Source organism: Hemiscyllium ocellatum, chromosome 2 (assembly GCF_020745735.1).
Source record: "Hemiscyllium ocellatum isolate sHemOce1 chromosome 2, sHemOce1.pat.X.cur, whole genome shotgun sequence".
NCBI lineage: Eukaryota > Metazoa > Chordata > Chondrichthyes > Orectolobiformes > Hemiscylliidae > Hemiscyllium > Hemiscyllium ocellatum.
In genome coordinates, this window is record NC_083402.1 from 134,178,568 (window position 1) to 134,193,806 (window position 15,239).

Below are 15,239 nucleotides of genomic sequence, written 5' to 3' on the forward strand. Positions count from 1 at the left end.
TACCATGTGTTCCCATGCATATTGGGATTAGGTTGAGATTACCTAATTTATTTTTTTTCAAAACCTTTATAAGACGAGACAGGAATTGTGCGTTTGTATGACGCCAGACTGAGTCCTAGGATGGCGAGACTAAGGTAAGAAGATTTATTGGATCCATTAGGACTGTATTCACTGGCGTTTAGAAGAATGAGACGGAATTTCACAGAATTTATAAAATTCTAACAGGACTAGTCAGAGTAAATGCAGAAAGGATGCTCCTGATGATTGGTGAGTCCAGAACCATGGGTCACAGTCTAAGGATATGGGGCAGGTCATTTGAGGTTGAGGTGAAGTGGAATTCTCATAGAGTGGTGAGACTGTGGAATTCTCTGCTACGGAAAGTGTTTGAGGCCAAACATTGAATGCTTGTAATTAATTATAGTTCTTAGGGCTGAAAGGATCAAAGGGTATGGGGAGAAAGTGTGAACAGAGTACTGAATCGGATGGTCAGCTGTGGTCATATTGAACAGTGAAGCAGGCTTGAAGCTTGAATGGCCTACTCCTGTTCCCTTGTTCAATGTTTCTGTGAGACTTAACTGTAATGATGAATGGCCAGTCAGTTAAGCTATAGTGTCATTATATTCACAAGGAACACCTAATAGTCCCTTTAAAAAATTTTAACAACACCCTCATGTAACAAAGTTTAAAAATCACACAACACCCAGGTTTATTTGGAAGCATTAGCTTTTGGAGCGCTGCTCCTTCATCAGACGGTTGTGGACACAGAATTTATAGCAAAAGTTTACAGTGTGATGTAACTTAAATTATATATTTTTTATATTTCATCACCTGACGAAGGAGCGGCGCTCTGAAAGCTAGAGCTTCCCAACAGACATGTTGGACTATAACTTGGTGTTGTGTGATTTTTTTTTAACCACTCCAGTCCAACATCGGTGTTTCCAAATTAATGGAACAAAGCCCTGCTCTTTTCACATTAATGCAACACAATGTTTAGTTCAAACAACATCCTACTTTCTAACATGCCACAGTACAGCATAATGAATAATAAGTAAGAAATTTATTTTCTAAATAGCAATGTAGGAATAATACTTGATTTGATTTGGTTTGATTTCATTTATTATTGTCACGTGTACTGAGATACAGTGAAAAGTATTGGTTTGCATGTTATCCAGGTAAATCGCACCTCACAGAAGTACATCAGTGTAATAGAACAGAATATAGTGTTACACCTAGAGAGTAGGTGCAGAGAAAGATGAACTTTAATAAATAAGAGGTCCATTCAAAAGTTTGATAACAGCAGGTAAGGAGCTGTTCTTGAATTTTTTGGTACATGTTTTCAAACTTTTCTATCTTCTGCCCAACGGAAGAGGGTGAAAGAGAGTATAACTGGGGTGGGAGGGGTCTTTGATTCTGTTGGCTGGTTTCCCAAGGCAGTGGGAAGTGTAGACAGAGCCAACGGATGGAAAGCTGGTTTTTGGAAAGGACTAGGCTGCAATCACAACTCTCAGTAATTTCTTGATGTCTTGGACACTGCAGTTGACATAATAAGAATAGATTACTTACAGTGTGGAAACAGGCCCTTCAACCCAACAAGTTCACACCGACCCGCCAAAGCGTAACCCACCCATACCCCGACATTTACCCCTTACCTAACACTACAGGCAATTTAGCATGGCCAATTCACCTGACCCGCACATCTTTGGACTGTGGGAGGAAACCGGAGCACCCGGAGGAAACGCACGCAGACACGGGGAGAACGTGCAAACTCCACACAGTCAGTTACCTGAGGTGGGAATTGAACCCAGGTCTCAGGCGCTGTGAGGCAGCAGTGCTAACCACCGTGCCACCCACAAATAAGCAGTGATGCATCCAAGTAGAAGGTTTTCCCTGGTGTGTCTATAAATATTGGATTCTTTGCACCATTCTCTTGTATCATGGCTGATCTATACAGCAACTCGTTTTCTTACTTATATTCAATATCACTTGTTACCTTTACAAAAGTAAAGGTCCAGCATACACAACCTTTTTGATAGTAAAGAGTAACACTCCTGGGTGTAGAAAATTGTTTCTTTCTAAATTATCTAGTGCTCATTTTAAGATCATGCTCACTTGTTCTGAAACTCTCCATCAGAGAAAACCTTTTCCATCAACTCCATTTGAATTTCTGTTTTATTTCAGGATCTCAGTCGGATCAGCTTTCAGTCATTTAAGTGTGAGACTACCTGAATAAAGTTTTTGCACCCTGCCTGTGAAATGTAATTCTTTGGGCTCTGGTATAATTCTGGCGAATCATCACCTTGCTTCTTCCAAAGCTAATTTGGTGTAAAAATGGTGTTAAAATCTTGCCAAATGTTTTATTCTGGATTAGTGGTGCTGGAAAAGCACAGCAGTTTAGGCCGCATCCGAGGAGCAGCAAAATCGACGTTTCGGGCAAAAGTCCTTCATCAGGAATACTGCTCCTCGGATGCTGCCTGAACTGCTGTGCTTTTCCAGCGCCACTAATCCAGAATCTGGCTTCCAGCATTTGCAGTCATTGTTTTTATCTCACCAAATGTTTTAGCCAAGATTCTATAGGATTGAAGAGCATGTCCTCACTTTTCAATTTCAAACCCATTCAATTAATGGCCAACATGTCTTAGCTTTCTTTACTTGTTAGATCTATGCAGCAGCTAGAGAAAGTGTCTTCCATCAACCTCATCTGGAATTGCTGAGTAAATCAAGTTCTATAGTGAGGCCTTACAGAGCATTGACCACTTCCAATATCTCGGGAGTGACTGGTCAGCCAAAGCAGCTATTGATGATGAGATCTAGCACTGCCCCCAATGTGCTAGTGCAGCCTTCAGCCACCTGAGGAAAAGGATGTTTGAAGATGACAACATCAGATCCGACACTACGATCATGGTTTACAGTGCTGTGGTGGTTCGCTCCCTCTGTTGACAGCAGACACTTCAAGGCACTGGACACTACATGCACAAGCTCCTGTGAATCCACTGCAAAGAAACTCGCACCAACACCAACATCATTGACCAGGCCAATATCAGCAGCATCAAAGCACTGAGCACCCTTGATCGACTACAATAGCCTGTGTGCATTGCCCTCATGGCCGACATGAGACTCCCAAAGCAGGTCCTTTACTCCCAGCTTCAAAATGGCAGCCGAGCTCCAGGTGGACAGAGAAAGTGCTTCAGTGAAACCCTCAAGGCCTCACTGGTGAGGTGTGGCATTCCCATAAACACCTGGGAATCACTGGTCCAAGACTGTCCAGAGTGGAATAGAAGCATCCGGGCAGCCATTGAACATCTCAAAACTAGCTATTTGGAAAAAATGGAAGCCAGACAGAAACAGTAAAAGGCATGCACTGCCACACCAATGCCCCACCCGTCCCTTCACATGACCACCTGCTGTCCCAAGTATAACAGAGACTATGGAAGCTGCATCAGTCCATAGAGCCACCTACGGACTTACCCTGAGAGTGGAAAACAGTCATCCTCATCTGCAAGGGACTGCCAATGATGATGACTAGTGATTTTGTGTACGTTGACACAAAATCCTTTTGTTTCTCTCACCTAAAATCTCACAAAGAAAGAAAATATTGCATTTGCCTTGGATGTTTTTGGTTAAAAATGGACAACTTGACACTTTGTTACATTGAACTACACCAACAATAATTTCTTCCCATTAAATCTCTCTCTCTCTCTCTCTCTCTCTCTCTCTCTCTCTCCCTTCTACTCCCACCTGCACTACAAATGCTACATCCTGACTGATGTCAAACCTCAAACAGATCATTGTTCGTAGCAAACTGCCCAGCTCTCAGGACAACTCCATACAACCCTGTCACGATGGACGCTGCAAGACCATCTTGTACATGGCAAGTACTCATGTGACTCAGCCAATGTTGTCTATCTTATACGTTGCAGGCAAGGATGCCCGGAGGCATGGTACATTGGGGAAACCGAGCAAAGGCTATGACAATGGATGAATGGGCACCGCACAACAATCCACAGACAGGAGTGTTCCTTCCTAGTTGGGGAACACTTCAGTGGTCCAGGACATTCAGCCTCGGACCTTCGGGTGACCATCCTCCAAGGTGGACTTCGGGACAGGCGGCAGAGGAAAGTGGCCTTCGGTACCCATAGGGAGGGCCTCAACCGGGACCTTGGGTTCATATCACATTACATTACATTGCACTGCACACACACACAGATATTCCTACACACACACACACACACACACACACACACACTCTTACATACACAAAGACACAGGTACACACAGATGCGCACACAGACACCCACACACACCCTTATAGACACACAGCCTTATAGACACACACACTCCCACGTTCACACATGCACCCCTTCGCAGACTTAAGACACTCTGCACTCACTACACACACACACACTTTCTCACACTCACAACCCCCACCCCAGACAGACAGACACACACAGACAGACAAAGACCCACATGCACACATATATTTTGTGTGGTGAATTTGTACTGCACAGTTACAATGCACGTTGCTCAAAAACTGCATACATTCATGTAGAACTCTGAGCTCAAAAATTGCAGTAATTTATGCAAAACACTGTTATCTCACTTATTAGATTAGAATCAATCTAAACAGCAGGTCACAGACAGAGAACACAGCGGGCTAACACCTTCAACATATTGTCTACTATCACCATTTTTGGCAGCTAACCCGAGAATGCAACTTTAAAAAGAAGGGTTTTGTGATTTACACATGAAAGAAGTGAGACTATCACTGTATTTTAACAGATGCAAGGCTTAACAGACAATCAATTTTTCAATGTATAATTTCAGTTACATCACACTGCAAATGTTTGCTATAAATTCTGTGTTACGATCGAGCCCCCCACAATCACCTGATGAAGGAGCGTCGCTCCGAAAGCTAGTGTACTTCCAATTAAACCTGTTGGATTATATCCTGGAATTGTGTGATTTTTAACTTTGTACATCCTGACTAGAAGTAACCTGCGGAGTTGGATCATTAATTCTATCATCACATCCAATTATTAATACATATGTTGAACACCTCAGATACCAGGGAACACCACTGATCATATTTACCATCAATCAGTGAATGACCTGTCAATCATCTGAATGAGGTTTGGAATGAGAGAAACCTATTAAGGTTGTTTGTCTCCGAATTCTATAGCTTCCATTGAGGATGTCATCATCTACATTTTGCATAATCTCAGGGCATAACAATGGGTAAATCACAAGGGAGATGAATTAAACTGATTTCCCATGCCAAATCTGATCAAGTGAAAACCTGCACTGTTTGACTCACATAAGAACTCATCACAGACTTTGGCTCCCTTCTTTACAACCTCAAGAATGTTTCTTAAAAGTTACAGCTATGAGGGAAGATAGGATTGGGTTATTTTCCTTATAATAGATGATGGGGGGGAGGGGGGGGTAATTTATTTAAGGTCTACATAATGATGAGGGGCTTGAATAGTTTGGAAAAGAAAGACCTATTTCCCCTCCTGGAGAGGGTAATTACTGAGAGCATAACTTTAAGGTGATTGGGAAGAGGATCACAGGGAACATCAGGAACAGCTTTTCCAGTTGGAAGGTGGTGAGTGTTTGGAATCTGCTGGTGGTGAAGGCAGATATCTTCAACTTGTTTAACAGGAACATGAATCTGTACCTGAGAAGCTGTAACTTGCAAGACTATGTACCAATTGCTGTAAGTGGAATTAGTGTGAGAACCTACGTTATTCACGAGGAGAAAGTGTGGACTGCAGATGCCGGAGATCAGAGCTGAAAATGTTACTGGAAAAGCGCAGCAGGTCAGGCAGCATCCAAGGAACAGAAGAATCGACGTTTTGGGCATAAGCCCTTCTTCATGAATGAGGAAAGTGTGTCCAGCAGGCTAAGATAAAAGTAAGGGAGGAGGGACTTGGGGGAGGGGCGTTGGAGATGCGATAGATGGAAGGAGGTCAAGGTGAGGGTAATAGGCCGGAGTGGGGTGGAGGCGTAGAGGTCAGGAAGAAGATTGCAGGTTAGGAAGGCGGTGCTGAGTTCGAGGGATTTGACTCAAACTCAGCACCGCCTTCCTGACCTCTACGCCCCCACCCTACTCCGGCCTATCACCCTCACCTTGACTTCCTTCCACCTATCGCATCTCCAACGCCCCTCCCCCAAATCCCTTCTCCCTAACTTTTATCTTAGCCTGCTGGACACACTTTCCTCATTCCTGAAGAAGGGCTTCTGCCCGAAACGTCGATTCTTCTGTTCCTTGGATGCTGCCTGACCTGCTGCACTTTTCCAGCAACACATTTTCAGCTACCTACGTTATTCAGCCAGTTTAGCCACAATTTGCTGAATTGCTCCATTTTGTGCTGTAACATATTTTTATGATCTGCATCCAATTCCAACATTTGAAAGTCCTGTCCAGGTTTTGAACTTTGTTTTGCAGCGCTGAACTTGTCTCTCAAGAGGCCTGGTAAGTGAATCTGCTCTGATTTGTTCAGATACGTACTAAGGGAACAACTTTCCGGTGGTTCAAGTAGTCAGTGCGCGACTACAACACTGAATCATTCCTGATGGTCATCATGCAGCTTAAATATTTGTTTTCAGTGTTCATCTTTCTCCAGAGGATTAACGGCGAGAAAGTGCTAATCTGGTCTGCAGAAGGCAGCCACTGGTTTAATTTAAAACACGTCATTGAGGAGTTGATCGAGAGGGGCCATAATGTGACTGTAGCTGTTTATTCAAGTTCAATCGATGTAAATTATTCTGAGCCCTCACCCATGTCATTTGAAGTATTTGAGGTACCGTTTACCAGTGAGGAGTACAGAGACATTCTGAATGAATTCGTGAAATTTTCCATTTATGAGAAACCTTACTTATCTTATTGGAGTAGTTACAAAAGATTCAGTGAGCTGATAGAGAAGGAGACAAAACTGAACAGGCAGGTCTGTGATGGAATAATAATGAACAAAAAGATGCTGCAAAAACTGAAAGAAGCAAAGTTTAAAGTTCTGCTGGCTGATCCTTTACAGTATTGTGGTGACCTTTTGGCTATGAAGCTGGGAATCCCTTTCATTTTCACCCTCAGGTTTTCTCCAGGATTTTCAGCAGAGAGGCTCTGTGGGCAAATCCCGGCTCCTCCTTCCTATGTCCCTGCGATTCTGTCAGAGCTTTCAGATAAGATGACCTTCACTGAGAGAGTTCAGAATGTTTTTAATTTTCTTATGTATGATTGGATATGCTATCACATGTGGACTGATTGGAACTCGTACTACAGCGAAGCATTAGGTGAGTTGTTCAATTTCTATTGATGGGCAATGGCTTGAACTGTTGCTTGTGAACTATCATATGATAGACATTGTGCCATCTGTGTATTTTTAAACAAACATCATTATTCTTATTCTAACCATATCCATTGTGGATTTTCTCCCATTTTCTTGTGATCGATTGCTGGTGCAAATAACTTAAAACCTATGGAAGCTATAAATCAAATAAAAACAGAAATTTCTCTGATTTCTTTCTGCAGATGCTGCCAGACCGGCTGAGCTTTTCCAAAAATTTCTGGTTTTGATGCAAATAACATTCCAGGGAAGCTTGTTAAAATTATCACTCATGATATTGTGGAAACTGATTAATTGACTGGGTTGGACTGGAATTCTGAGTTCACTCTATTTGGTAAGAATTTTTAAAATCTTCTTTCGCAGTCACTGAAATATTTTAAGAAACTGCAATTGGGAGAAGTTTTTCAATATTGAACGTTTTTTAAAATTTCAGTCTTGGGATGGGGACCTCAGTGGTGGTGAAATGCCATTTTAACTGCTGCAGCCAGGTCTTGTAGGTACACCCACAGTGGGGTTAGGAAGGGAATTCCAGGATGTTGACCCAGTGACTGTAAGGACCAATAATATCTTTCAATACTCTAAGTTATTAGACTTGAACTCTCTCTGACTCAAAATCAGAAGGGAGCGACTTTCACAAGACCCCAGATGCTGGCTGAGTGCCTATTGAAAGTTTCAGTGGTCTGAGCAGTTGCTGCAGGGTCAGCTATGTCAGGACTTCTGTATGGCCCTGATGCACAACAACTTCTTGGAAGATCTGTGCCTGAAGTGTGAGTCCATTGTTTTTGTGGTTTTAGGGTAAGATCTGACAATTACAGGTGCAGAAATTCCACAAAGGACTGCTGTTTGTGGAGATTTGATCAAAGGGGAGACCTGCCCATTATAATTCAAGTTGGAATTTTCTATTATATATAGGCCTGAAAGAGTCTTAATATTTCTTTGGGTGAAGAAAGCACCACTCACGATGATGGCTCAGTGATGATTGGTGGAAGAGGAAAGTAGGAGCCTGTGGGAAAGAGACTTATGACTCCCAACATTCTATTATAGTAATGTACAGTCAATTCTTATAATCTGTAATTAGTTATTTACTTTACAAGAATCTTTGCATTCGGTGCAAAGGTGCCTTCTCTCACACACTGATCATTGATTATAGATTATGAATAGCCGGGACCCTATCACTGATCCTTACGTAACCCCTAGTTACAGCTTGCCAACCTGAAAACAAGACAATTATTTCTACAGTCTGATTTTCATCTATTAACCAGTTTATTCCTCCAATCTCACATACTTTAATTTTGTTTGTGAAACATTTGTTTGGGACCTTATCAAAAGCCTACAGATAATCTAAATATACCACATACACCATTTCCCTTTATCTATTCCACTAGGTGCAATCTCGAAACGCTCTAACAGTTTTGTTAAACATGGTTTCCCTTTCATAAATCCATATTAATTGGCTAATCTTACAATTATTTTATAAATATCTAGCTATCGCATTCTTTATTTTGCAGTCTAACATCTTCCCTACAACTGATGTTGGGCCTGCAGTTTGTCATTTTATTTTTCTTTCTTAAGAAATGACATTACATTTGCCAATTTCCAAAGTGTAGTAAATATTCCAGAATCTATGGAATTTTGAAAGATGTAATTATTTGACTTTGCCATTTCTTTTATTCCCAATTATACACTAAACTGACTCTGCTTGTAAAGGAGATCTGGCAGCATCTGAGGAGCAGGAAAATTGACATTCCGGGCAGGAGCCCTTCATCAGGAATGAGGCTGGGAGGCTCGGGGGTGGAGAGATAACTGGGAGAAGGAGTGGGGCTGGGGAGAAGGTAGCTGAGAGTACGATAGGTGGATGGAGGTGGAGGTAAAGGTGATAGATCGGAAAGGAGGGAAGGAAGATTGACCCGGTGGGACAGGTCATGAGGACTGTGCTGAGCTGGAAGTTTGGAACTGGGGTAAGGTTGGGGGGGTGGGGGGGGAAGGTAAATGAGGAAACTGGTGAAGTCCACATTAGTGTCCTGGGGTTGAACAGTTCTGAGATGGAAGATGAGGTGTTCTTCCTCCAGGTGTTGGGTGGTGAGGGAGTGGCAATGGAGGAGGCCCAGGACCTGTATGTCGTTGGCAGAGTGGGAGAGGGAGTTGAAATATTCGGCCACGGGGCAATGGGGATGATTGGTGCAGGTGTCCCGGAGATGTTACCTGAAGCGCTCTGCGAGAAGGTGTCCTCATGATTTGCCCCACCTGTCAATTTTCCTTCCAACCTATTCGCTCCACTCTCCTCTCCGGCCTATCACCTTTACCCCCAACTCCATCCATCTATTGTACTCTGAGCTACCTTCTCCCCAGTTCTAACCCTTCCCATTTATCTCTCCAGCCCCGCAAGGCTCCCACCCTCATTCCTGGTGAAGGGCTCCTGCCCGAAATGTCGGTTTTCCTGTTCCTCGGCTGCTGCCTAACCTGCTGTGCTTTTCCATCAGAGCTGAAAATGTGTTGCTGGAAAAGTGCAGCAGGTCAGGCAGCATCCAAAGAGCAGGAGAATCGACGTTTCGGGCATGAGCCCTTCTTCAGGTACTTTTCCATCACCACTCTAATCTCCAGCATCTGCAGTAACCACTTCTGTCTGCTTGTAAAGGACCCATACTAATTTTTGTTATTTTTATTTTCCTTTTAAACATGTGCTAAAAGCTTTTAAAGTCTGTTTTTATGATACTTGCTAGTTTACTCTCAAATTGCATTTTCACTTTCATAAACATTTTCTTGGTCCTCCTTTACAGAATTCCTTCATGTTGGTGAATTAAAATCCCTCAACTCCATTCCTAACAGCACTGTGGGTTTGCCCTAACCACATCAATGGTCTTGCTTTAAGAATATGGCTCATAGCCTCTTTTACAAGGGCAATTGGGGCTGGGCTTCAAATTCTGATCTAAACTAACACACAACTGAAGAAAATATTTTTTTGCCCAGGGAATGTTGTGATCTCTGGAATCTGGTATCACATGTGTAAGGTTTGATCAAGGCTAACAGAATATTCATTAGGGTCAAAGAGTCACAAAGCATTTAGTTTAAAGGATTAAAGTGGTTTATTAAGAAATGATAGCTCAAGTATAACACATTTTTATGGGCATAATGAAAACTTGGAGGGAGCAGCGGCAAAAGACATAGCCCGTAAAACAGGAAAACTATAAGTTGATTGAATGGCGAGCAGCTAAAGTTAGGGAGTGTCTGTGTATAGCTAAAAATGAGAAAAGTAGGAAAAAAAACAGACAGCCCTATAACAACCTTTCAGTTAATTGGGAGATGCGAGCAGAAAGGAAGTAAGGAGCTGGTGAATCTACTATTTGTTTTATTAAGTGTTAAGTCTTATTAAGGTTTAAAGTAGTACATTAAGAGGTGTAGAGGAGATGCATCCATTAAAAATCATTAAGAAAATTGTTAATTAGAGAGTAGTGGGAAGGAGCAAGAAAGTGACAGCAGCAGCAGAAATTTGTGCTTTGAGTTTCAGAATGTGATCAAAGGCTGGAGTCACTATGTCACATTTCCCAGATTGGAAACTGTTTACATTACATGTTTTAGGGTGCATAATAAGAGTGTAGGCAGAAAGGAAATAGGTGACCACTGAATAGTTTAGGAGATCAGGCAATTGGTGCTGAACTTCCTTGAGGTCATCTCATTCACTAATTGCTATTTTGATTTGGTTAGTGATGAGGGCAATTATTCCTCAGAGTGTGGCCAGAGCCAAGTCTGTGGCACCAGGGTTGTTCAGCTGCACAGTTTGTGAGCAAGAAAAGTTTAAGGGCAATAGTAATGAGGATTTAATAGGTAAGGCATTTTTGTAGCTGTGGGAATGAGTCCAGGATGATGTTTCCTCCCTGCTCCCAAAGTCAAGGATGTCACTGAGTAGTCAGGAGGACATTCTGATGGTGCAGCAGTGAGGCAGGGGTTGAGAATCCAGAAGTCATATCTCACATGGGAACCAATGACGTAGATGGAAAAAAGGAGGAGATTTGGAAAGCAGATTTTATTAAGCTGGGAAAGAGGTTGTAAAGCAGGACTTCAAATACACTGATCTCTGGATCACTCCTAGCTACTTAGTACAGAAATAAGAGGATAGATCAAAGGAACACAACTTCAGAAACAGTGCCTTGGAGAGGACTTTAGGTCTCTTAGGCATTCAAATTTTGACTGGTTCTGGAGCAGATGGGAGTTGTACGAGGATGATGAGTTACACCTTAGTAGAACGGGAACCAATACCCACCCAGGAAGATTTGCTAGTACTTTTGGGCAGGATTTAAACTATCTAGGCAGGAAGGGGGTTGAAATTCAGGTAGGAGAGAGATAAACCTGAAATTGGTCTTTTAAAAAAAACTAGTAAACTAAGTTGTAAGGAAGTGCAAACAAAGGCCCACATCAAATAAGGTTTGGTTACAGAAAAATAGTTACTTGGTAATACAGAACTGCAGGGTGGAGATTAGAATCAAGATTAGTGTGGTGTGAGAAAAGCACAGCAGGTCAGGCAGCATCCGAGGAGCAGGAAAATCGACATTTCAGGCAAAAGTCCTTCATCAGTCCATTCCTGATGAAGGGGTTTTGCCCAAAATACAGATTTTCTTGCTCCTTGGATACTGCCTGACCTGCTGTGCTTTTCCAGCACCACTCTAATACAGAACTGCAGTACAAGTGAGAGAGGCTGTTGATCCTTTTAATCTTCAATTCATCACAACAGATTCACAAGAATATCAAACTCAAAGGCAATAACAATGGGGCAGCATGGTGGCTCAGTGGTTAGCACTGCTGTCTCCCAGCGCCAGGGACCCAGGTTCAATTCCACCCTTGGGCCACTGTCTGTGTGGAATTTGCACATTCTCCCTGTGTCTGTGTGGGTTTTCTCCGGGGTTCTTCAGTTTCTTTCCACAGTCCAAAAAAATGTGCAGGTTAGGTGAATTCACCATGTGAAATGCAGGGTTACGGGGATAGAATAGGGGCATGAGTCTGGGTGGGATGCTCTTTGGAGGGTTGGAATGGACTCGATGGGCTAAATGGCCTGCTTCCACACTAGGGATTCTCTGAACTTCACCTTCACAAGAAGAGGATGCTGATCACCTGGCAAGTAAACTACAAATGTTGCCATGGAAATTGTACCAGGGAACAGTTAACTGACAAGCTTTCATTTGAAATTCAAACCAGTCAAGTCGACTCTGATTAGTCAAGGGGAAAAAAAAATGGAAAGAACTGCAGCTGCTGAAAATCTGAAACAAAACAGAAATTGCTGGAAAATCTCCACAGGTCTGTGGAGAGAGATCAGAGTTAACGTTTTGGAAGAAGTATCACTCAGATTTTCTAGCAATTTCTGTTTGATTCATCAAGGCATTGCAAAAGTGAATGGATGAGGGAAAGGCTGGCCCCAAGTTTCTATTCATTGAAAATGGTGCAATGTGTGGACATTCCCTTTCTATTTGTAAAGACTAGGGCCTTGCATTAGAGTGGATGTGATTTCTAGTACCAGCAAACTGAGCCATACGGGTAATGTTAAATTGGTTGTTACTTACTCGCAAACTTGGGATCATTTGGCAAATATTCAAGCACTGGGTTTTATATAATATTGTGAGTTTTGCAAACATAGGCCAGTTGGATATAGTCAGTAAGTTGGCTTTTGCGAACAGTTAGGAGAATGTGAGGACTGCAGATGCTGGAGATCAGTCAAAAAGTGTGGTGCTCCTCTACACTGGGAAACAGGACGTCGACTTGCAGAACATTTCAGAGAACATCTCTGGGGGACACGCACTGAACAACCCTACCGGCCTGCGGCTGAACACTTCAACTCTCCCTCTCACTCCACCAAGAACATTCAAGTCCTGGCCTCCTCCATCACCAAATTCTAGCCACCTTACATCTAGAGGAAGAACACATCATATTCTGCCTTGGCACCATCCAACCATATGGGATCAATGTCGATTTCACCAGTTTCCTCATCTCTCCAACCCCCCCCCACCAACTCATCCTCGGTCTTACCCTCCAACTCGGCACCACCCTCTTGAATCATCCTACTTGTCCATCTTCCTTCCCACCTATCGCTCCACCCTCCTCTCTGACCTATCACCATCAGCCCCCCACCTTCATTAACCTATGGCATTCCCAGCTACCTTCCCCCTACCCCCACACCTCTCCCATTTATTTCTCAGCCCCCATCCCTACCCCCATTCCTGATGAAGTGCTTATGCTGGAAACTTCAACTCTCCTGCTTCTTGGATGCTGCCTGACTGGCTGTGCTTTTCCAGCACCACAGTGTTTGACTTCTGCCAATAATTGTGGAGCGTTGTTGTTTGACTCTATCTGTCTGACTTTGTATGTATAGTATGAATACCTATTCATATTCATATACTAGACTAATCATGTGGCAGCCAATGCATTCTTTTTATCTTCACCACAGTGGAGAAATATAATTTGTGTTCTTTTTACATGATGGATTCTTCAAACAGCAAATATTAGATATTGCTTAATTTTTCAAGTACTTCATTATTCCAAGTTAATCTGAGGTGGATCACTTTTCACGACTGCAAGTGGTGGCTTTAGACCCATTCATGAACTTCCATGCAGAACACAGAGCAATTATGTGGAGAATGTGGGTTAAAGTCTTAACCAAACGAAACCTTATTGCCCAATTGGAGCAACGTTCCTTTGTGCGTGCAAAGATACAATTCAAGGAGTGGCAACTTGCCCATTGCAGATGGGACATTATGCAGTCCAGGTATCTGTTTGTAGTGTTTGCCCTTCTCCAGAGGGTTACCAGTGAGTGTGTTCTGGTCTGGCCTGCAGAAGGCAGCCACTGGATTAATGCAAAAAACATCATTGAGAATCTGATTGAGAGAGGTCACAACGTGACGGTGGTGTACAGGCAGCTACAATGTACATAAACTATTCTGAGTCCTCGCCCGTAACATTTGAGATATTTCAAGTACCGTTTAGCCGTGAAGAATACAAAGATGTCCAGAGAAGGCTTCTGGAATTCTTCATTTATGAGAACCCTCACTTATCATACTTGGACAGTTATAGAAAATTATTATTTAGAAAATACAAAAAACATGAACTTACAGATCTGTGATGCCAAGATAAGGAATAAACAGTTGCTGCAAAGGCTGAAAGAAGTAAAGTTTAAAGTTCTGCTGACTGACCCTGTACAAAGTTGCAGTGACCTTCTGGCTGTGAAGCTAGGAATTCCTTTCATCTATTCCCTGAGACTTTCTCCAGGATTTTCAGCAGAGAGACTCTGTGGATAAATCCCAGCCCCTTGTTCCTATGTCCCTGCGGTTTTGTCTGAACTTTTGGATAAGATGATCTTCATTGAGAGGATTCAGAATGTCTTTTATTTTCTCATGTATAGTTGGATTAGCAATCAGTTGTGGTGCGATTTAGACTCCTATCACAGTGAAGTGTTGGGTGAGTTACTCTATTATTTAAAGGACTTGGATCAGCAATGTGCACAGGAAATAAATCTTTTGGCTGCTGATGGATCACCATCACCAAATCCATTAATGTTAAATGTGTTGCATCTCAATTTTTGGCTGGGCACAATCCTGAAATGCCCATTTCTAATCAAGTAAAATTAAAATCTCAGCTTTGATGTGGTCAAATGAGTGGAAAATGACTGATTTTACAGTTAATGCCACTAGGTGTCATGGAGTTACATTATTGCAGCTCCTGATCTCACTCTGGGCCTAGGCTGTGAGAAAACTCAATCTAGCTTCCCCCGCCCCTTTGTTCCCAGATTGTAACAGCTCACTGTGATTTTTGAACAAAATTTCTCACCTCCCACCCAGGATGAGTTTTGCAAATCATCTTTAAACTCTGGACACTGCCTCTCCATGAGGAGGAGAGGTCCGAGGAGGTTTGCACATTGGA

The 15,239-nt window shown here is 42.6% G+C and overlaps 1 protein-coding gene across 3 annotated transcripts in view; it reads left to right on the forward strand.

Moving 5' to 3' along the window:
• LOC132825160 (UDP-glucuronosyltransferase 2A1-like) overlaps window positions 1-15,239 on the forward strand; it is a 113,306-nt gene that overhangs the window by 23,065 nt on the left and 75,002 nt on the right. The window contains exon 1 of one of the 3 annotated variants that reach the window (XM_060840194.1): window positions 6,545-7,287. The exons of 1 other annotated variant lie outside the window; for it this stretch is intronic. In XM_060840194.1, the coding sequence (XP_060696177.1) occupies window positions 6,573-7,287 (715 nt within the window). In that variant the 5' untranslated portion in view covers window positions 6,545-6,572. Of the gene's footprint in view, window positions 1-6,544; window positions 7,288-7,606; window positions 7,675-15,239 lie in introns of those variants that run through there. One more of the 3 variants, XM_060840246.1, reaches the window with a different exon arrangement.